This window comes from Sycon ciliatum, chromosome 10 (assembly GCF_964019385.1).
Source record: "Sycon ciliatum chromosome 10, ocSycCili1.1, whole genome shotgun sequence".
Classification (NCBI taxonomy): Eukaryota; Metazoa; Porifera; class Calcarea; order Leucosolenida; family Sycettidae; genus Sycon; species Sycon ciliatum.
The window spans coordinates 2,581,730-2,606,002 of record NC_088652.1 but is presented as its reverse complement, the minus strand read 5'-3'; the positions used below and the strand labels follow the sequence as shown (position 1 = coordinate 2,606,002).

At 48.3% G+C, this 24,273-nt stretch overlaps 1 protein-coding gene across 1 annotated transcript; it reads right to left on the bottom strand.

Moving 5' to 3' along the window:
• Nucleotides 1–2,509: 2,509 nt before the first annotated feature.
• Nucleotides 2,510–6,183, bottom strand: LOC135826431 (immediate early response 3-interacting protein 1-like). The gene is made up of 3 exons (XM_065339044.1): nt 6,025–6,183; nt 3,909–4,004; nt 2,510–3,124 (listed from the first exon to the last, which is right to left on the bottom strand). The coding sequence occupies exons 1-3, from the start codon at nt 6,113–6,115 to the stop codon at nt 3,069–3,071; spliced, it is 243 nt and encodes an 80-aa protein (XP_065195116.1). The 5' UTR covers nt 6,116–6,183; the 3' UTR covers nt 2,510–3,068.
• Nucleotides 6,184–24,273: the final 18,090 nt, after the last annotated feature.

Sequence of the window (24,273 nt, the reverse complement as noted above, 5' to 3'; positions counted from 1 at the left end):
CAGTCGTCCCTCTTTAATCCGGCACTTTATAAACCAGCACCCTTGATATAAACCGGCACAATTTTCAGTAGCCAAAATGTCCTCTTCATGCACATTCTAGCAGAAAATGAGATTTGTTAATCCAGCACCCTCCCTAATCCAGCAGATTTTCCCTGGCACAAATGGTGCCGGATTATAGAGGGCCCACTGCACTCATCCAGTGACGGTGTATATGATTCATGTACGCGGCAGACTCGTCCACACAGTTTACTACACTGTTGCACGGTGTCAGGGGCGTAGCGGCCGGACCACTTTTCCACCCTGATAAGTGCCCAGAATGCAGGATTTTGCACCCTAATTTGAAAACTTTCACAGGGTCCCCCGGCCGGACCACTTTTTCACCCTGAGAAGTGCCCAGAATGCAGGATTTTGCACCCTATTTGAAAATTTTCACAGGGTCCCCCGGCCGGACCACTTTTTCACCCTGAGAAGTGCCCAGAATGCAGGATTTTGCACCCTAATTATTTTCATGGGCCGGGGACCACCTCCAACGGCGGTGCTACGCACCTGGGTGTGGTGTATGTGTTGGCCGGGGTGCATGCGGCACGTGGTGCTGTGCTGTGGAGCAGGCATACTAAAAGAAACGTGTTTGGGTGCTCCCTGGTGTGGAGCGTACGTCTTCGTCTTTAGTCTCTCCAGTCGAGCTGTGTTTCAGTTTTCTTCTTGGTGAGAATGCCCCCGTTTCAACGTAGGCCTGTTGTCTGCCGGAGGGTGGCGATGGCACCGGGCGGGAAATAGTGCTGCATGGGCAAAGAAATCCAACCTCATGAATGAAATAGCGCCGGGCGCTACCCAGCCCTAGCAGTAGCACTGCACATACTGGTCTGTGAACTCACGTCGCTACTTTATTCATGGGGTTGCCGGGATTTCTCTGGCCAGAACTGTATAGTATGTTGCGGGCAATTACAAAGGGCAACCATGCACACCCTAGTTGCCATACGTGTCGAGCTAGGGTCTGCTAGCACCAGGAAGTGCCGCAGCTGCTTCTGTTTGGGTATAGCGAGATTTTAAATCCCCAGGGGATTATGAACTCTTGCCTATACATGTAGTGCTGGAGTGTACCTTTGGTACACGTAAACCAGTCGATTTGGGGAAATCGTTAATATGTTATGCACCTCGTTAGAATAATGGCTTTTACAGTAGTATGAAGGGTATAATACTCTTGATAGTATGCATACAGCACAAACTCTCTGTCATACCCTCTCTCTCTCTCTCTCCCTCTCCCTCTCTCTCTCTCTCTCTCTCTCTCTCTCTCTCTCTCTCTCTCTCCCTCCCTCCCTCCCTCCCTCCCTCCCTCCCTCCCTCCCTCCCTCCCTCTCTCTCTCTCTCTCTCTCTCTCTCTCTCTCTCTCTCTCTCTCTCTCTCTCTCTCTCTCTCTCTCTCTCTCTCTCTCTCTCTCTCTCTCTCTCTCTCTCTCTCTCTCTCTCTCTCTCTCTCTCTCTCTCTCTCTCTCTCTCTCTCTCTCTCTCATGCCCCTCCGGGTCCCACATGACCCATGTGGCAGTGGAGACACTATAGCCAAAACAATCGAACTTAAAGGGGAAGTTAAGGCAAAAATTAAAATTTCACCTGTTGTAGTCTTCGGGGTGCTGAGTCGAATGGTCTTGGTCCGAGAAAGCTGAGACGCTCCCTTCCTACTTGAATCCCAATCGAACTCGCGCACTTCCACCGAAACTGGGTGACTGCGCCCTACGAGATGGGGATTTGTATGCAAAATGTCACTAAAAGCGCCATTTCGTTCTTATAAAAGCACGGATGACCGCGATTGGCCCATATGTTGTAGTCTTTTGGACGCTGAGTCGACTGGTTTTGGTCCGAAAAGGCTGCGATGCAGCGTTCCTCCTTTACTCCCAATCGAACATGGTTGAAGAAGCGGTCACGTGCTCCTGGGTGCCAAAATCACCTGGTCACCACGCCAGCAGGCGACAACTTTCACACCAAGGTTCAACTCGAGTGACAGGACTGCACCCAAAAAAGGTCAAAACAGGCTGTAAGTTGTACCCTGCAGGCACGGTGACCAGGTGACTGGTGTACGCAGGAGCACGTGACCGCTTGTTCAACCATGTTCGATTGGGAATTAGGGGCGAACGCTGCATCGCAGCCTTTTCGGACCAAAACCAGTCGACTCACCGTCCAAAAGACTACAACATATGGGCCAATCGCGGTCATCCGTGCTTTTATAAGAACGAAATGGCGCTTTTAGTGACATTTTGCATACAAATCCCCATCTCGTAGGGCGCAGTCACCCAGTTTCGGTGGAAGTGCGCGAGTTCGATTGGGATTCAAGTAGGAAGGGAGCGCCTCAGCTTTCTCGGACCAAGACCATTCGACTCAGCACCCCGAAGACTACAACTGGTGAAATTTTAATTTTTGCCTTAACTTCCCCTTTAACGACGTCTCCGAGATCAACTCTCTCAACAGTCTTTGATCAAACTGTTGATAAAGTAGTAGCATTCAACCGCACCGTGAGTAGTAAACAGAGTGATAACCATTGCAAATACCCGCATGACAATCGCGCTACTATGAAACAGCTACTAGTATTTAAAAGATAAACAAAGCCGATCATGGTCAATGGGTACAGGTTGAGGGGAAAGCGTGCATAGCAACAGCACTGCAAAATGTGCACTATCAAAGCATTCACAGCAGCAACAATTGACACGGGTAAAATCATCAATACGAACACGCACGCACCCACCCACACAGACAGACACACACAGACACACACACAGTCAAAATATTAAAGCACCTATTAAAGTTGGAAATAGTTGGCGTGTCACAGAAACAACGGGTATGAATAAATACTGAAGTATTCTTTTTACAAACTTTGTACATAGTATTTACAAAAGATGTGAGGGCCACACTTTAGCAGCTAGGGAAAGAGAGAGAGAGAGAGAGAGAGACAGAGAGAGACAGAGAGAGACAGAGAGAGAGAAAGAGAGGGAGAGACGAGAGCGAGAGAGAGAAAGAGCGAGAGAGGGAGGGAGGGAGAGAGAGAGAGACGAGAGCGTTACCGCTGTAGAGTACACCGGTTACCCTAGCACTAATTCATACGCAATCACGACGACGTTGACGCCAATCAGTGGCACTGAGGAAACACACAAACAGCAGACAGACACAAACACAATTTGCGTGAGGTGGTAGAATAGCGACACCAGCAATGGTGCTAGTATTCAGAAAGAACCCCTACACAAACTTTGCAACGACAAAAAAATCTGCCCATCCAGTCTTTGTCAAAGACCCCAAAAAACCACTTGAAACCACTTGGCCCAACGCCAACACTGTAGTCATGAGCACGTCCATGTTCTTTCGTAACCTGGACATCCTGGTAAGCATTTCGTTGAGTAGGGAGTTTGATTAATCTAGAGGCGAAACAATAATTATCAGCTTTCGTCTATCGGCTAAACTATCCATGTCAAAAACACCCATGTAGCAATTCAAATATCGAATAATATATCAAATTAAAAAAGAGAAGACGTTTTCAAGTCTCTAAAACAAAAAGGATGCTGGCTACACAATACCTCGTACATCTGATACTGCTACCCCACGGGCTGTGTGACAGTTGAACACAACTTTACAGTCATGCATAGTAGATTTACAGCGTGCATGGTAAGTCCATATGTTGTTGGTCCAATGTGCCGACCAAGGTGGCTGCTGTTGCCATTTCTTGGTTTAAAAGTGGCAAAAATGACGTGCTGCTTGTATGGTGTGAGTACAGTTCCGTTATAAAGAACTCCGGCTATAAAGATGTGATCGTCCTGCACAATAGTGTTCGTTTTATCAGGAGTTCACTCGTATATCTGTACAATGGTCCTCAACGGGTCGATACCAGAACCCGGGTGAAAAGAGGCAGGTCTGAGCAGCTCACTCACCTCTCAGTAGCGTCCGTACAGAGTTTATAAGCGTGATGATCTTGGACTTGACGGTGGGTTCGCCGAAGGTTTGTGCCGCATCGCTGCCCCATCCCACTGCACGAAACAAACGCAGACAAGGACACATGCGATGAGAGAAGAGACATAATGAATGCGGCAAATACATGTACACAAGCACATCGCATCTCGACATCCTCGTACAATTATCTATCGTTGGGACTTGTGATGCGGTGCAGGCCACAGACGGGCAATATCTACCCTCAATCAACCCAGAATGGGAACCCATGTCAGAAATTGCGTTTTCGAACCAAGAGAGCTTGCGCTCTAAGGCCTTAAACAAAGCTCCGACACTCAGGGTCAACTGGATACTGTAGAACATGTGATCAAGTAGTGTGCTCCACTGCCTGAAGAGTGCTCAATACCCATATAGGGCAGAGCCTTGTACACAAGAGAGAGAGAGAGAGAGAGAGAGAGAGACAGAGAGAGAGAGAGAGAGAGAGAGAGAGAGAGAGAGAGAGAGAGAGAGAGATTGGAAGCTGTGTCGCAACTCTGAGTTTCACATATCACTACAATCATCAGGCAACTGATGGCTCCAAACCGGGCAGCCTCAACATAGTTGCCTGATGTTGCATGGTGCCTGAAGTTGCCTGATGATCGTCGTAATACGTGAAACTCAGAGTAGCGACACAGCTTCCAATCTCTCTCTTGTGTACTGTATTACATGTAACTTTAGGTGTTGTTAAAATTCGGTGTCAGAGACCTGCCAGGTTTCAGGTGTAATATAGAATTAGGGCCCGGTCACACATACACTCGAAAGTAGTGTATACGCTGAAGCGAGGTCGCAGGAGCGAAAAATGGCATGGCAAGGGCGAAAAGCGGAACTTCCGCTTCAGCGGAAAACACCACGGTCTGCTGTATATGGACTTGCTACGAGAAGTTTGTATGCGTATGATGTCCATGCAACAAAAATGCGTGCAAGATAGTCATTGGCCTCGTCTATTCTCCGTACCGTATGCACCACAGTCCACTCATTTTCCACCAAAGTAGGAGTTTGCCGTGTTTTTATGTGTGACCATACACACATGGTTTCGCTGGAGGGGCACCAGGCACGCTGTCGCAGAAACTCGCCGCCGAAGCGAACCCCAGTGCATGTGTGACCGGGCCCTTAGGTGACCTACCCTTCACATACTGTGTGTACTCTAGCAAAATTACCGAAATAAAAATTACACCGAAAATAACGTCTTTATGTAAGTACTCACTACGCGGCGTGAGGGTAACATCAAGAGTGCATAAACAAGAGTATGCAACTGTGGTTATGGGACAGTGCGCGGCGCGCTGCCTTCATTACGTAACTTGCCTTCATCATGCTCTGAAAGCATGCACTCAAACTCAACATTTCTAGTACGAGTCCATTCGTTTTGGCTGGAATCGTTCCAGTACCTACGAAATCTCTACGTTTTGGCGCGTGAACTCCAGTTCCGTACGAAAGTTCATTTCAAACCAGACGGACAGTGCGGTGTTTGCTTTTCCGCAGTGCGCGGACTGCAGCTGAATGACGTAATAACGGCAGTGCGCCGCGCATCTGGCCCATAGAAAAGAGATCACAGTTGCACACTCTTGTTTACGGACTCTTGGTAACATGGATGCAGGTGAAGTAAAAAATGACAAGGCGACGACAATGGAGCTTCAAAGTTCTAAAACAACATGATGCGGATGTGCGGACTTTACTTCTTCTTTTTCTAAACAACTCCTGTACATGTACTGTGTTCATGCCTGCGTGCACGCAGAGGAATTATACGACTGACTCAGTACACATGCCCTGGGACTTCGCCTTTAGAGTTCACAGGTCGAAAATTACTCACTATGCAATCGCGAGGTTTAAAAGTGTATTGCAAATCGAACGCTAACCCTCCCAAGATTGAGTTTGTCTTTGGAGAACATTGATCCAGAGCTCGACATTACCGTTACAGAGAGAATACTAGCAGCGAGTGGGCTGTGACTTAGACACCAAGTCACTATAATTCAAACAGTCCACAAACCGAATCGAATCACATTGAAACGAACTCATGGAAACACTCCACACACGTATGGTGGACGCCTGTCGCACTTCGCCTACCTTTTGCCAAGAATCTCTGCTCGTGTAGAATGGCTATGGCGTTGACCATCAATAAGATAGCTTGCAGCAAAGATCCCAGAGTCAAAGCCATTGTTCACGTCTTTCCAGAAAAGAAACAAAGGAAGTCAAAAAAGCAGCACGAAAAACGGCCCATGATCAGCGTCAAGACGTCACCATGGTCACTTCTTGCAAGTAAGCTCATTATTAAATTTTTATGATCATCCAAACAAATGCCGATTTTTATTTTTTTCGCGGGAAAGGCCGATATCAGACGAAAATTTGTCATGGGGGCCATGCCATGCCGGGGCTCCATGGCGCATGGCATGGATCCATGGATCCAGTACATGTCAAGAGTACAATAGTCATGTACTTTATTGTACTCTTGCATCTTGCCTCTTGGTACATGTGCATGATTAATATTAATAATAATTGAGCCTCAAGATCATACCATGACATTGCTGTACCGCAGCAGATCACTCTGTAAAAAACCTAGCTCCAAAATCTTTATCTTTCACAGAGTTATGGGTGTTTCAAAAGTGAATTATACATCGCTTGATACGGAAAACTCAACTTTCAAATGCCTTTTTCTGAATATTGCGCAAAACGACATAAGCCCCCTTTTCGGATCTAGAGGCTCAATCATTAATTAAATTATGAGCTCAGCGGTTGCCATGCATATATGCGCATAACAAAGTCTTTTTTATGCGGTGTATTATTATGATCGCATGATGCGATCATTATATGCACGAGTTATCTGTCATTAATTAAATTAGTTTGTCTGCGGCAAAGAGCTGGAGTGCTGCCGCCCAATACTAGCGGACTGAAACCTACCGTGTACTACATATACTAACAGTAGTAGCAGGATGAAAAGAGCACAAATGAAACCAATACAGACAAAACCAGACGCAAATGGTATCAAAATATGAATGCCTGCCTCAGCAACCGCCAAAGTGCCGGGGAGGTGAGTCCAACTGCACCGCCGGGCCGAATATTCCGGGATCCTCGCAAACACATCCATCACGCTGGACCGGAGTAGGGCAAAAATCAATTTGCAGCGAACCCAAGACATGGCACAGCTGTATGCTTCTCCAGTCTTGGCTGCTTGAAGAGAAGCTATCCGCTTGTAGAGCGACTCCGCGTGTTTGCCCAAACCACCCGTGGTAGAAAAATATGGACGGAACAAACGACGAATGCTCTATGTCGCGGACACGTTGCTCGTAGCAGCGCCGCTTCTCCTTCTCGTGCTTGGTGTAGCAGGAAGCAATGGAGGTGGCACGGTTTGAGGAGGCATGAAGATTGAAAACCCTCACGTTGACTGATGAAGGTGCGCTCAAACCGGCCACCCCAAATACCACTTGCCGCAACGTCGAGACGGGCCTGCTCAGTCTGGTAGCGGTGCAATACCGGAACTGCTCCCCAGTGACCGGCTGCAGGTGGGTCGCTCCACGGATACATTAATTGTGAGCGACTCGCTTCAGCATAATATGCCCCCCCCCCCCCGGGCAGTGAGGTCACACACCTCGTTGTGCCGCATCGACGGAAACCCACCGGTTGGGCAAAACAAAGCGTGAGCAACTGAAAATGTGGCTCCAGAGCTGCAAGATGATGGCAGTCGCTGTGGAAGCCAGCCGTATCTCAGATGAATTCCATCGTGGAACTCACCCTTGGTGAGGGTCAAGCCATGCCGCTTCAAGGGACGACAGGTGAGCCACTGAGGAAGAAGCCCCCGTCTCCGACGCTAGAGCACTGATACGCTGAAACCTAGCATCCACAGATGAAGACTGAAGCACAGCATCAGCATCAGAGACGTCATCTGGGATTTTGATCCTCAAATCGGACTTTCAAAAGCCAGCGGGACAGTTTCCGATGACTGGACTGTAGGACGGACCTGGCTGGATTTGGGAAGTAACCATATTGGGGGGGGGGGGGGGGGGGGCACTCTTCAGCTTGCCACCGGATCTGGCATCATCTGCATACCATGCCTGTACTGCTCCTTCTGTTGTTGCAACAGCCTTCATAACAACTTTTTCTTTCCACTACTTTCACTTTAGCTCATACATGTTGTTGTTGTTGTTGTTGTTGTTGTTGTTGTTGTTGTTGTGGTTGTGGTTGTTGTTGTTGTTGTTGTTGTTGTTGTTGTTGTTGTTGTTGCTGCTGTTGCTGTTGCTGTTGCTGTTGCTGTTGCTGTTGCTGTTGCTGTTGTTGTTGTTGTTGTTGTTGTTGTTGCTGTTGCTGTTGCTGTTGCTGTTGCTGTTGCTGTTGCTGTTGCTGTTGCTGTTGCTGTTGCTGTTGCTGTTGCTGTTGCTGTTGCTGTTGCTGTTGTTGTTGTTGTTGTTGTTGTTGTTGTTGTTGTTGTTGTTGTTGTTGTTGTTGTTGTTGTTGTTGTTGTTGTTGTTGTTGTTGTTGTTGTTGTTGTTGTTGTTGTTGTTGTTGTTGTTGTTGTTGTGTTTATTTTAATTCGCAAACCAAACGGGCAGATCTGCCCAATGAAAAGGTGGCGAATGCAGATAGAAAGCAGTAATTCATGAAATTGGGGACTGATGTAATAAGGATAGAGGTGGAGAAAAACTAAGCCAGCTGATCATCAAACAGGACGTTTGGTACTCTAGGTACTAAGGGTGTGCGGGATCATGCTGGCGCGGAACTGGCGGAGCGTGAAGATGGCACGTACATGTATATCGCTGGGTAAGGTGTTGCACAGCTGGGCGCCCCGGAACGCGAGGCAACCCTTGCCGAACCTGGTGGAAACTGGCGGTTGGCGCAGACCCATGGTGGAGTGCAACCTACCGGTAGTTGGGCCAGCTGACGAAGGAACTAGGAGGGCTTGCAGATCAGAACGTGCGTGCCCATTCCGAGACCTCCTGTCCAGACAAGAACGATGAACTTCTTCCTGAATATCTCGGATACTCTGTAGGTGTCCAATTTCCGCAGGAGGGTACGCGCGGAGGTGTGATGCGAGAATCCGAATACCGCCCTTGCCGCCCGATTCTGCATGACTTGTAGCCGATCCAATTGGTTGGCAGTAAGAAGTGGGGAAAACGCATTGGACCCGTACATCAGGTCAGACATGATGATCGCTTTAAAGTAGAGAACTCGGCTCTGATGAGTCAAGCAGCGACTCAACCTCCATAGTGCTCCGATCCTCTGGGCCAGTCGAGCGGTGCAGCAATCAACATGGTTACATGGGGCGTCCATGACAGATCCGAGTCGAGGAGCACTCCAAGATACCTGGCCGCAGTAACGACAGGAATCGGCGTTTCATGACAGTTTACATTGATCGTGTGCTGGGGCTGCTGAGGCTGCCTGTTGGGGTATACAGGGATCACGTGGCTCTTGGCTGCATTCAAAATGAGACCACGGGTCTGCAACCAGTCAGCAAGTGCAGAAACCGAGGCCGATAGCGTAGCAGACACCGTGTCCAGGGATGTGCTGCTGCTGATCAGCGCGATGTTTTTCTTTTCTTTTTTTTCTTTCTACAAAATCCACATATCTCCAGACACTGGGGTGAATGATGGAGTGTGGTGGTGGGGCCCATTAAGCTCTGCCGACCATAGGTCTCGGCTTCATAGCTCCATGGACACACCAAAGGGATATTGGGTAGGGAGGATTAAATTGAAAAAGAAAACAGAAGAAAGAAAATGGAAAGATTGTATTGCTCAGTGAGCAAAAGAATAAGTTGAGTATTGATGTGAACACTGTTAGACTTTTAAATTCAAGAGGAGACTGTCTGTGATGAGAGATTACATGTATGTCCAAGCAGGGTAGGACACTGCACCCTCTTACTCGCGTATGCTATGAGTGGCCCAGTGCCAGTTCGTTCTGAGGAGATGGTGATAAGCTGCTGTCTTGAACCTTTGGATGTTCTTTGGGTGAAATGGGTGGGGAATGATAGAGGTAGGCAGCTGGTTCCAAATTGGGATGACGGAGTGGGGAAAGGCTCGGCTCACATTGTTCCGGGAATTGGCAGGAAGAACATTCTGTAACTGATGGGGATGCGCGGTGGACAGTCGTACAGCCTGGCGGGTGAGGCTTGTGGTCCTGGGTTGGTGTGTTGGGGGTGGAGCCATTCTCGAGAGAAGTGCGGGAGAATTATCGCAAAGGGCTTTATACAGGAGGCAGAGGGCAGCGATAGTGCGGCGAATTATGAGGCTAGGAAGCCAGCATTGCGGATGTATTGCCTTGATGGCTCGCTCCTGCACCCAGTCCAGCCGATTCAAGTGGGAAGGAGCTGCCCCCATCCAGACGATTGGGCAGTACTCCATAACCGGTCGGACAAAGGCTTTGTAGGCTCGAAGCCGGGCAGGAATATTCAGCAAGTGAAATGCCTTGCGCAAGGCTCCAAGTCTCTGCGTTGCTCGGACTACAACAGTTCGGATATGCTGGCTGAATTTTAGCTGATGGTCAAACGTGACGCCGAGTATTTTGATGGAGGGCTGCTCCTCGACAGGAGTTTCATTGAAGACAATGGGGGTATTGGCCAGTCCCGACGATGGTGGGAAATTGTAAGGGCCTGAGATTTGGCTGGCTCGAACTGCACTTTCCAATCCGAGCCCCAACTGGATACTAGGTCGACAGCAGCCTGGAGTACTCTAGCGTTGTCATGAACAGCAGCGAGCGTTGCAATTTCGGCGTATAGGGTTGTGTCGTCGGCGAATGAGGCAAGGTTCGAGCCGATTGGGAGGTGGTCTTCAAGGTCGTTGACGTAGACCAAGAATAAGGTGGGGCCCAGGATACTGCCCTGTGGCACCCCAGCCTTAACTGGGCGTCTGGCTGATGTCTGGCCGGAGATGAGGACTTGAAGTGTGCGGTTGCAGAGGTAGGCTTGGAGCCACCGATGCAGGTCTCCCGAGATGCCATACACTCTAGCCTTGTGCAACACACCAGTGTAAGACACTCGGTCAAATGCTCCAGCAATGTCGATGGCCAGCACTCGAGAAGCTCCTTTATCTCCGGCGGTGTGCACCCACTGGTGGTGGAGAGCAGTCAGCAGGTCTGCTGCACTGTGGCCGCGACGGAAGCCAAATTGCCGTTCTGACAGGACGTGATTCGTCTCCATGAAGTTGCTCATTGCCCTGTTGACTATGGTCTCCATGACCTTGGAGAGGATGCTCAGTAACGACACTGGTCGATAGTTTGATGGCGACGATTTAGACTTGCGCTTGTGGACTGGAACTACGTTTGCAACCTTCCACTGTTGTGGCTGGATGCCGGAGCGAAGACAGCATGTAAATAGTTTTGAAAGCGGCCGTGCCAATTCTGCAGAGCAAGCATGTCATCGGCAAATTGAACCGATGAAGACTGGTTAGCTATGGTTGGAACTTCGCGGGTGTAGATACTGAAAAAGGATCGGTCCTAGAACAGAACCTTGTGGCACGGATGGTGCAGAAATGGCACTCTGATCCCGTCTAATACAGATACGCTGAGTACGGCCCGACAGATAGGCGGAAAACCACTTTAGGGCTGTCCTTGTTATGCCGATATCGAATAGGTCCTGGAGTAGCCGTTCATGACGAACCTTGTCGAATGCCTTTGACATATCTAGAAGGCATATGCCAGTACACAAACGCTTGTAATGTGCAATAAGAATACGATTTAGCATAAGTACCAGGGCATCCTCCGTTGAGTGGCCTGCGCGGAATGCAAACTGAGTCGTGGGGAGGGTACCAGATATGTCCAGAAACTGGGCTAGCTTCTTTTGTACGACTTTCTCCAAGAGTTTTGACAATATGGGAAGTAGGGACACTGGACGGAAGTTAGTGGGAATAGACGGGTCCCCAGCTTTGAACAGCGGGATAACATGTGCGAGTTTGAAGGCTGCGGGGACAGTGCCATTGACAAGCGAGGCATTAAACAACGTGGCCACGGACGCAGCTAGGATATCGGCACAGCACTTCAGAAGGCGACCAGGTATCCCGTCGCTTCCTGTTGCTTTGGAAGGATTGATTTGTCGGAGAAGCCGTTCTACTTCGCCAAAAGACACTTGCGGCAATTCTGACATTGCAATCTGAGGCTGTGGACCTTGCGGTAGCGGGATGTTGTGAGGACGGGCATTGTCTGCTACTACTGCCTGGAAGACTGACGAAACTTCTTCAATGGGGCAAGTAGGCTCCACACGTACTCTCTTCCCGTTCGTAACGGAGTTTATGACGTTCCAGAGCTTACGCGGGTTCTGACTGGACGCGGCACATTGCGCTCGGAAGAAATCGTTGCGCTTTCGGCGATAGGCATTTCTGGCGCTTGAGCGTGCTTGCTTGAACTGTACGTGAAGATTCTGGTTTCCCTTATCGCGTAGCCACCGTCGGTGTAGCTGGTTTTTACGTTGGTTGAGCTTGTGGAGCTCTCTGTCGGACCAGGGCGGTGGGATTTGCGATTGGAGGATACATAGCGGATGGGTGCATGCTTGTCCATGACAGCCAAGAACTTGGTGTGCCACGACGCCCACATGGTGTCCACATCCCGCGTGTTAGTAAAATCATCCAGCCCTGCGGAGCTGACATCCCGACGGAATTCGCAGAGGTTCACCGACCGAGTATTTCTCTGAGCTCGGACCCGCTCTACTGCCTGAGGTGACACGCTGCGAGAAACCTGAACGTGCAAGTTAGCCTCAATCCCAAAGTGGTCGCTAATGGTCAAAGGCAGGACGTGGCACTCACTGATGTCTTGACTAGCTGAAAGAATGAGATCGATAGTTGTACCAGACGGGCACGCCGGTGAGATACGAGTCGGAGCATGAACGTGATTATGATAGGCCGTAGCAGTTGCAAAGTTCGAGAAATTTCCGGGCGATAGGACAAGGCGGGTAGGGGGTTGAAACATGTACATGTACACCATTCAAAGCGGTGAACCCCTTGATAGGCGACAAGCCTCTGGGTCATCCTAATAAAGATATGATTATAAGGTGGTACATGGTAACAAAGTGCAGAGCTGAGGGAAAGTGCAAAAAGTGGGACTTGCTGTGTAATTTAATCTATACAAAAGAGAAAGGACCAAGAAACTACAAGTTACGCTACTAGTACTAGAATACTGTCCACTAACACCACCAGTTACTAAACAATCAGCTCATGCGATACCATTGCACGGCACTGACCGACGGTACTGACGTTCTACAACTAACTGGCTAACAGCTCTAGCACATCTTGAGCTGATTGTTTAGTAACTGGTGGTGTTAGTGGACAGTATAGTGTAACTTGTAGTTCCTTGGTCCTTTCTCGTTTGTGGTTGCATGGTTACTTTCTACATTGTAGTGGTGAAGTTATCTCATCTGTTGTCACCTGATATCGTTGATCGATGTAATGTTTCTTTCAACTCTCATTTCTCGCGCTAGATTTTATTGCGTTAATAGAGAGGTTCTGCAAAACGAAAATGTGTACGAACTTTCGCTCACGTCACGAAGTGAGAAACTTCTCACGAACTTTCGCAACTTTGGACGCGAAACTTGCAGGGAACGCGAAATGAACTTTCGTAGGAAGTTTCGTGAGATTGGGTCATGTCGTACGTGCACTTGGCGCGTGCAAACTACGAAAATGTGCAGAACACAAAGTTCGTGCGAAAATTCGTACACATTTTCGCAAGGCCTGTCGCGAAACTTCGTTCGAATTTTCGTTGTGCAGAACCTCTCTAATTATAATTATTTGAAACTCGGGTATTGAGCCAATAATAAAAGTAGAAAGGAAAAGAACATATGGAAACGAGTTAAAACGGGCGGAGTTATCCACACAGCGAGCTAGAGGGTGCAAATCATTCCACAGCTTAGCACATTGGAAGGAAGCGCCATGACGAGCAAAGGCAGTTCTGAGCATGTGCAACATAAGAGTGCGTGATACAAGGCTGCGCGTTGCAAGGCCATTATTTAAACGCTCGAACATTTGACTTAATGTGACACTACAGCGGCCTTCCAAACAGCGCCACGTCAGATACAGTTATTTCTTGCAATACATGGATGCCAAATGATCTAGACCGAGAACAATTCGCGAATAACGACAGAATTTCCATTCCCAGAGCAAAGTCCCATCCAACTGTTGTACATGTACATATAATGGGACTTCGGGTATAAGGACACTTCGAGAATAAGGACACTTTTCTGATGCCCCGCCGAGTGTCGTTATAAGCGAAGTTGACTTTATTAAATATTATTAATCGCATTTCCGCGTCAATGTCAGAAATTTCTACATGATAAATGCCCACAGATTCGCGTACCATATGCTGAATGGATATGGGAAGGGGACAGCCAACAATAGACAACACGGCAAGGGTCAAGAAACACAGACCAATAGCTAGCACGAGGCGCAACATCAAGGCCCGAGAGGCAGAGTATTGCTACAAACGACAGTTTTAAACAGACAAAGCTCAGCCAGCCAGCTCGCAGTCGGTGTGGCCAAACGAGATTCGCCACCGCAGGAGCATTGCTGTGGAACAGTTTGCCTAGAGAGGTGCGCACCGTATCCAGATTGCAAGATTTTAAGCTAGCCTGCCTTCCTTATGTATGCCTGAAATAGGTTGTGTTTCGTCAGGTTTGACATGTTTCTTTCGTCTCAGTATTCTCGCTCGCATAGTACTCCACTTCTATGATAATATTGCCTATGCTGTTGCTCATTAGGATTTTGGCAAATTCTATCCTTCGCTTTCATATAACTGGGCCAGGAACCCGTTTGAACTTGCGAAGTAAAATAAAATCAATCAATCAATCAAACAAATGCAAGGGCGAAAGATTCTTGCACCATGTGCGGAAAAACGACAGAGTTCCCAGAACTAGTATGTGACCCCCGATATTACATGTAGCCGCGGACGGAGCGGCATAAGGCAGCCCACTGCTGGCAGTCCCGCGACAAGTCTTCTGAGGGAGTGCAGGCCAGACAAATCTGTGATGCCTTGCCTCCTTGCACCCCGCAGGTCCCGCCATAGGACAACCGGCAGTGTCGTGCGTGGTCGACCGGTCCGTCACGCCAAGGAGAAGCTTGCACATGGAAATAACTCTCCGTTGCCACACCACCTGGACATCCGTCTGGCAGACGTAGTACATGCCCGAACAGCCTCCACCATGCTGCTTTTATGATTTGGGCCATCTGGCTGATCGGGCGCGCTGCCCATCGCTTGTAGAGGGCGCTGTTATTGACTTTTTTGTGGCCAGCTGATTCCAAGGAGGTTTTGGAGCTGCCTGCGGTGGAACGAGTCCAACCGAGCTTCACTTGTGATTGTACCCCTGCAGTTGTAGAGCAGGATCGGCAGCACGAATGCGTTGTAGAGGCGGATCCTTAATTAAGTGTTCGGTGATGTCTCTACGCTTGCAAAGGCTAAACATGGATTGGAATGCTCTAGCAGCCAGCTGTTTTCGTCTTGTGACATCTTCATCGTCGCCGATGAGGGACCCCCAATCTCTTCGCCATTCTCCACAGCTCTGCCACACGATCGGTCTGGCGGTAGAGCTTCGTGATATCAGTCTCGTCTTCGTTGACAAACATATTTCAATCCTTTAGTACCTTCGCAGATATTGGCTCCAACAGGGTTAACCATTCAGAGGATGTACTGAAAAAGTCAGTGTCGTCAGCATAGGCAACATCGATAGGTAGGTACCTGTCCCCAGGGCAACGATGAGGGGAGGCAGCAATACCATCGCGTAACGCAGCGTCCAAGTACATGTAGATGATAAACAGCACGGGGAACAGTAAGTCCCCTTGCGGAGTGCCCACTGTCGTCTGAAACTTGTCAGTTTGACTGTCTCCCAGTCTCACCGACAGCATGGTGATAATATGTTGGACAGAAGTAGACGGATAAGCCACAAATCGTTGGGCAGCAGGAAAGTCTCCAACACCACCAGCAGCTTGTCACGCTGTATCGTGTCGAAGGCCTTTGACATATCAATGCCAAGGATTTCAATGAAGCAATGGTACTTCTGAACCGTCCCTGACAGCCATTTCTGGCACCATACTGCGTCGGCAGTTGATCGCCCTGAGCGGAATCCACTCTGGTTATCGCTAAGATAGTCATTGACTCTTCCTGAGATGAGTCTCAAGGTGAGCAGTAGGGTCCAGCGGATAATGCTCCGAAAATGTTCGTATAATGCTAACCATAATGCTCCAAAAACTGCCTTATAATGCTGATTATAATGCTTCAGCAAGGGATATACATGTAATTCTTTGTCTATTTTGCTCATGCACATCATCCACCACTGCACACACAACGAAATGCGGGGTGTGCAGGCTTACTGCACAAGATGTTCTTGCCAAAGAAAACATTTTGTGAAAAACTCGCAACAGCAACAGCATCAGACACTGGCTTCCGCAGCAACAAGCAAACAACAACCAGAAGCCGCATCCCTATGGACCAATAAGCAACTAGAACATGTGCAACAGCTAGCCAGAGTCAGCCACACCTGCAACAGCATACTGTTCGTAACAGCGGATACTGCCAGTGCATATGAAGAACAATCATATACACAGAGTCAGCAGCAGCAACATTTTTAGCAATGACGGTTTGACGTATAGTACCAATAGAACAGCAGGGTGGGTGGGTGGGCAACTTTCTGTCTGGCAAGAAGAAAAATAATGAACAGCACTCTGCGCCAGCATGCTTTTCCAGCGGCCGCTGTGCCCTCGCACCCATTGGTGACCACGTGCAAAAATCTACAAAGAACATTATTTCTCGTTTATTTCGCTGCGTTCAGCCAACGAGAAATGAACACTTCTTTGTCTATTTTGCTCATGCACATCATCCAACACTGCACACACAACGAAATGCGGGGTGTGCAGGTTTACTGCACAAGACAGACAAAGCATAGCCGTCGCTGTGACAACCTGGCATGATCTCTACCAGCTGGAGCGCTTAGGATACTGGCTCCCACTTTCTCAGCGTGACATCTGGTGTCTTCCATCATGCAGCCATGCCCACCACCTCGACACCAGCAGCAGCGATACGGCAACAGTTGCCTATCCCGGATCCTGGATCCCAACAACGCGGCACCCGGTACCACCTACAGCATGCACCACACAACACCAGAGCAACACGGCAGGAAATGTTCCTACATAAAGTGAGTATAGCAAACACCAACCGGTAGAGCCTTGTCTCGTACCATCGCAAGCCTGGCAGTCACTGCAATTAACTTTAAACGACTTTAATATTAAAATATTAATGATTATCTCACTAATGCACTCGACACCAACTAAGCACAGCTGCACAGTTGAAACGACTTTAACCCCCCCCCGTTTAACCCGCAACAACCAAGCGCTCGACCGCTCAGGGCACTGGAGCTGAAGCACAACGTGCTTATATAAACAGAAACAAATAAATAAGTAATGTAACTCTCTCACTGATTGCACTGGATGCCAAATAAGCTAAAGCAATTCTAACAACATGCGACCCCCCAGCCCACAGTCATGTCAATGTGGCATGGCTTGCTGACCTGGTTGGCCTGCGGTGTTAGCCCGCTGGGGACAGAACTTGACATAATGACCCGGCTGCCCACACCCGTGGCACACCCCCAAGCGGAAATTTCCCATCAGCGCATGCATAGCTAGAGGTGGGTGGCTAAGTGGCATCACAGCCCCCTGCATGGTATGGGTTGGGTTTGGCATGTTTGGGCCCCGCACCACCCCAGCTACCTTCTTCTTTGACCCTTCAGCCTGGATCGCAGCCTGCAGACGTTTCTGCTTTTTGGCTCCCCCAACTAGTGCCATCAGCTGATCGCCTTCCTGAAAGGATGTTGCCACCTGATGGCCATGCTTCTCCGCAATCCCAAGCCACTCTTGCCTCTCCTTCAGCAGCCTCTCACCTTTTTTCGCTGCCTTCCTTCTCCTCTTCTTGGATTTTGCCGTCCTCACATCGTGCAGCAGATCCAGGAGCTCGGCATTCAGCTCGATTTTTTTCGCGTAGCTTGTCGTCTTCCAGCTCGCGACGTCGCCGGCGGCAGACCTTGCTTTCCGCTTTGGCGACCTCGACCGGGATCGTGACGAATCCGAGGAGGGAGATCGTGCCGATGATGATGATGACGACCCTGACTCTGCTGAATCCCTTGGTCGTTTCCTTTTCAGGAACCTGCCACGGGCTGTCAGCTCACCGACACTCCTTTCGAGCATCCGGATTTTCATCCCCAGCAGCTCCCTCTCCGCCATGAGCTGGGAATGCGGCATTCTATTTATCGGTGACGCCGGATCCTGCGTCTCAGCTTCGCGGGGGACTTGCTCTTCTACTGCAGTCTCGTATTCCGACGAGGTGTTTCCAACTACGTCGGAGTTGGGAAACTCGAACACAGACAAGTCACTGGTACCTCTCCTCCTACCACTACCTCTGCCTCTGCCAGAGGCCACCTGCCCGGCGCTTGCAACACGGCCACGTCGACCCATTCTGTATCCGGAAAATATTACAACATAATCGAAATTCCTGGCCGAGACTGGCAACTTTCTGTCTGGCAAGAAGAAAAATAATGAACAGCACTCTGCGCCAGCACGCTTTTTTTTGATTTTTATTTCACGGATCCTCCAAAGGCAAATAGATGCCTATCGAAGGGAGTCTCCTAAGTAAGTATGGAAAATGAGAAAGTATGTCCGTAAGGGAGAAGAGGTAGAAGATACATTAGAATATAGAGTACAGAAGCTTTTCCAGCGGCCGCTGTGCCCTCGCACCCATCGGTGACCAAGTGCAAAAATCTACAAAGAACATTATTTCTCGTTTATTTCGCTGCGTTCAGCCAACGAGAAATGAACACTGCTCTTCGTTTAGGACAAAACTGGAAGAAAGTCTGCACATGATCGCTTCTCCATTGATTGCTCTCCATTCCAAGTTTGATGCAGGGTTGTGGCAGAATAGTCGGTGTATCAAATCTTTCCCCTAATTATCCATGTAGTGAGAGATGAAACCATTATTGCAGGTAGTCATTCATTGTTGGGATGAAGTTAATCTTGGCAAATAGTATTCCTGCCTGCAAACAAGCTGTCACTGCGTCCACTCTGTGAATAATGTCTTCATCTGAAACACCACACGTGAGGCCAGCTCCTGAGATCCGATCTCAGATCGAGAGCCCTCCCATTTGCGGAAATCCTGAAAACACTTGGTCAGAGGTTATTTTGCCACTCTACATCCTTTGCTTGTGCTCTCATCTTCTCCTTGAGATAGTGTGTAGACGTATGGCTTGCCACAATACTCCTCCTTTCTGATAGCATTTGACTGTAGGCCTGGCATTACTACCGTCAACAACTAACTGTACGTGCTTCATCAGGAAAGTAAGACAGGCGCTGGCTGCTGAGCAATCGACTTGGTACTGAGTCCATGAGAAATTCTAGTTCTTTTTGAGCCTCCTGAGCTGGACTCGGCAAAGGCAGTTCTTTTGGAACGAGCTTTTTCTGTTTATAGCCGCTCCATCATCCTGGTCCAAATTTAGCAATGAATCAGTGTCTACTTCAGTATCGCTAGAGATGCTATCGCCAGAGCTTCTGGCACAAATAGAAAACTCTTCTTCGTCTTGTGAAAAGAAGAAGGACAAAATGTTACGAGTTATGACTAACTGTCCACCAACGTAACCAGATCTTATACAGTCAGCGAGTGCGACAAAATGGCACAAAACTGACAAGGAGTAGTGAGACATTCGGCGACCTGACCTAGCTCCAACACTACTCCAAGGCGCAAACCAACAACCTTCCAACTTCTTTGTTGCCGTGATGCGTAGCTCATGCTCTTCTTCGTTGCGCTTTCCTTCCCCTCTTGGACCTTTCCGAACCCGAGCCTTCCAAGTTGGAAGGAGAGCTCTGTGCCAGAACTTTGCAGCCTAGAGAGCGTGTGTGGGCAGGCGTGTGTTTGCCGCCATATTGCCAGGTGTGTCTTTACCACCATATTTATCAACCATAAGTACAGCTGCAGTGGTGTCTTCAACTTCATTCTCCCGAGTCAAGCTACGTATGAAGACATCCAAGAAGAAGATTGCCTGATGAGTCCAGCGGGGACGAAACGTACGTCGCAATCGAGCTATGTCGTTGCTGTGTTATCATCTATGTGCCATGCACTACTTGATGTACCAGCCTGCTATGCCAGATACCGCCAGCCATGCATCGACCAGGCGCCAGGCGCGAACTGATGGTGGTGGTGGTGGTTAGAAGGAGAGCTCTGTGCCAGAACTTTGCAGCCTAGAGAGCGTGTGTGGGCAGGCGTGTGTTTACCGCCATATTGCCAGGTGTGTATTTACCACCATATTTATCAACCATAAGTACAGCTGCAGTGGTGTCTTCAACTTCATTATCCCGACTAGTATTCGCTGGTTCTTTAGCTTACGGAGCTGAAACTTCAGCTTGTGATTTTCAGCCGGCATGAAGCATTGAAGGTATGACTCAACTCAATACCAGGTGACTCGACTTGTCCAAGACATAGCGACAAAGAGGAACTGTGGGGAGCACGTGGGAATGGTGTTTTTCGACTTGGCTAAGGCATTCGACACCGTATGGCATCGTGGCTTACTTGCCAAGTTGGAGGTCACCTTCCGGGTGGAGGATGCTGCCTTGCGTTGGATATCATCGTATCTGTCTGCTCGTTCTCAGGCTGTTCACTTGTCCTATTTCTTGTCTGATCCCCTTCCTGTAACGTCTGGAGTGCCCCAAGGTTCCATTCTGGGTCCTTTGTTATTCTTGCTTTACGTTAATGACCTACCTTCAGTTGTCCCCGATGTTAGTTTGTATGCGGATGACACTGGCCTTATCTGTTCTGATTCCTCCCCTGCACAATTACTCCTTACCACACAGCATCGCATCAACAGCATTATCATGTGGATGCAAGCGTGGAAACTCCAGCCCAATTTAGACAAGACAGAAGCCATGTATATTTCTTCATCCCCTCCTGATCAACCATTATACTTCCCTGACTCGACTATGCCTATCCGTGTTGTTACTCAGCACAAACATCTCGGTGTGATGTTTGACTGCAAACTCTCTTGGGCTGCACATGTCAACTGTGTATGCAAGCGAACCAGTTCAGCATTAGGGGTACTACAACCGCATTGCACTCATTTGCCCATCCAGTGTAAACTATTATTTTATCAGTGCTACATTCTCCCTATATTCGACTATTGCGATACCGCTTGGTGTGGCCTTTCTGACGCAACTCTGAACCAATTAGAAGTCCACCATAGATTTATACTTAAAATTCTTTACAACAAGGATCGATGTTTTCCATCGGATGCCCTTTATCGACTTGCACACACTTCTCCTCTCTCCGTTCGTCATAAGCACCATCTCTGTACACTGGTTCATAAAATATCTCTTCATAAAACCCCTTCACACATGATGAAGTACAATTGGTTTTCGACAAGCTCAACCCGAAACGCGCTCGTCCTGCCTCTTGTTAAGTCAGCCCAGTATCTAAAGTCTCCCTTGTTTTCCGGTTACTCTCATTGGTTAGCATTACCATACGGTCTGAAAACTTGTTCTTCTATTGGTCAGCTTAAAGATCTACTATCGCAACTGAACTAGACGCAATAATTATTATCGAAGAACATTCTCGAATACCTGGGTGATGCACGAATTTTGATTGTGCTCACTTCCGTTAATCGTCTTTCTTTGTAATTTTCCATTCATTTTTTGCTTTAATTAATAATTGCTTTGTTTTCCTAACTGGTTTTGAGGGAAAGAGACAAACGGGAAAAGTCTGAAGAAAAAGTCGACTGTCACCACCAGGACTCGAACCAGGGACCCTCGCTTTTGTTTTCCTAGCTTACACTTGCCGTGGCTGGCTCAACGCCCTTGACTCAGGGGATTCTGTCCCTGCATTAGCTATGCTTGTCACATGCTATGAGATTGTGCCTAATAATAATAATACAAGCAAGACACGTATAGGGGTGGTGGTCGGGGACGTGGTGGACTCAGCTTGTGCGTTTCAGCTCCGTGCGCTTCTCATGAATGGGATTATCCTTGCTCCAGAGCAGGACCATGATGTTTCTCAGAGTAAGGCTCAAATGCGAGAAGCTGCAGCCTTAGCCTTAGGGCTTGTGGAGGTCTCTTTCCCTTGTGTGCTTTTCGCAGCGAGAAACAGGACCAAGTGCAAGGTCGGTTGGCGTTTCTGGTCTCCCTGCAGACGTCCAAGGCAGTAGTGAGCAAATAATTGCTCAGCTTGTGAGTTTCAGCTCCGTGCGCTTCTCATGAATGAGATTATCCTTGCTCCAGAGCAGGACCATGATGTGTCTCAGAGTAAGGCTCAAATGCGAGAAGCTGCAGCCTTAGCCTTATAATAATAATCTTTATTAAAGGATCTCCCAGAGGCGATGGCCTGTCGAGGGGATCTCCTGATGCAAATCATGCATTAGAAATAAACAGTGAGGAAAACTACAAGTGTTACAGTATATGCTACATAGTGAGCAATAAACACAGGGCTGGGTAGTTCAAAATAAAACAATTAATTAAAATGTCTAGGGATATACCACTACAGTCAAAATTAAAACTATTCACGTGCAAGCGATATTGCTGCTGAAATTTAGAAAGTGAATCTTGGGATGTCAGCCTTGGTGGAAGGCAGTTCCACAGCTTTCCGATTTTATGCAGAAAGAGAGAGGAAGAGATACGGCCATGAGAATTGAAAATCAGTTTGTTTGGTCGGCGTGCGCTAGAAGAGATATTGATGTCAAAGCGGGATAGATAATCTGGGTGCCAATGAATATACTTGAACAAAACGGTGATGGAAATGTAAGTGCGTCGGAAGTGAAGGGATTCCAAATTACACAGCCTATTTAAATTATTCTTCGATTCATAGCGATCAAAATCAATCTTCGCAGACCGCAGCAGGCATCTGCAGATCTTTGCTTGTAAAATGTCAAGCGATTCTAGCTGGCTAGCAGTAAATCTGAAGCACCAGACAGGGATAGCGTACTCTACTGTGGGTCGTACACTTGTAGAGTAAGGCAATATGTGCATGCGATAGATGACGGCCCATAAAGCATAACAAATTTACACGTTGGCGAAACTTTTTGAACACAGTAGTGAAATGGTCTTGGAATTTAAGATTAGTGCTGATCTCTACGCCTAGATGGATTACGGTACTTTTAACATTGAGTGGTACGTTGTCCGTTTGGACAGACGAAGAGGGTGGAGGAGCATAGTTGGAGAACATGGTGGTCTTGGCCGCAGAAAACTCCCCGTGAATGCCTCTAGCCCAGCGCTGGCAGCTTGTCCCCCTTAGGGCTTGTGGAGGTCTCCTTCCCTTGTGTGCTTTTCGCAGCGAGAAACAGGACCAAGTGCAAGGTCGGTTGGCGTTTCTGGTCTCCCTGCAGACGTCCAAGGCAGTAGTGAGCAAATAATTTGGGAGAAGGGAGACCAATAATTATAGTCAAACCTCTTTAGGACGAACATCAAGGGACCGATGATATTTGTTCGCGACAACGGGAGTTCTTCTTATAATAAATAATAATAATAATACCACAGCACGCGTACAAAGGCCAAAGAACAATGCATGAGAATACACTGAAAAATTAAGCCAAGTCCGCTTCTGTCTCCAGTCAACAAAAAACTCATCCATAAACAATGTCTCATTGTCTGATCTCCATTTCGAATTGTCTGCAGCAAATGCTCGTGCTCCTTCTAGGTCGCTGGCATTCTTCAAAGGGATGTCGTGCCCTGCCAGGTCCTTCATGATGGTGGTAGGGAGAGTAGCCGCGGGACGGCCCCTTCGTCCACGTGATCCCGCTTGAAAATAGCAGGACATAGCTTGTTGCCAAGGTGTCACGCAAAATTGGTGCTCTACGCCGTTCTTTTCGTCAACTGTCCCCGTGCGCTTGTCGCCTTTATGTGCTATGCGTAATTCAATCTGATCTAGAATTTGCATTTCAATCGTTCTTACCCTGCTTATCTGCAAAAGACCGTGGGCGCCTATTTGCTGTTCACCGTCGTGTGATCCGAGCTGCCTGTGGTGCCCATTACTGTGCTGACGTGGACCCCCTTTACCACTCTCTTAAGATATGTCCTCTGGACCACCGTTTCTTACAGTTGTTCATTAAATTTATCTTTCAGTGTAAAGTAGCTCACCCGGTTGCCAGTTTAGATTCTCTATTTTGTAGGCACAGTACACCTGCTTACACCACTCGCGGCTCTTCTGCAAATAATCTTTCGTTATGCCGATATAAGACTGCATGCGGGTATCGCTCATTGTCTAGTAGGATTGCTTTACTTCGGAATGCTCTGCCCTTCAAAATGAAGTCTTGCAATACGTCTTCTACATTTAACGCCCATCTTGCCTGCCTTCTTAAAGGGGCACTCCGGCTTCATTTTCGACGCCGAGTTTTCGATGCCA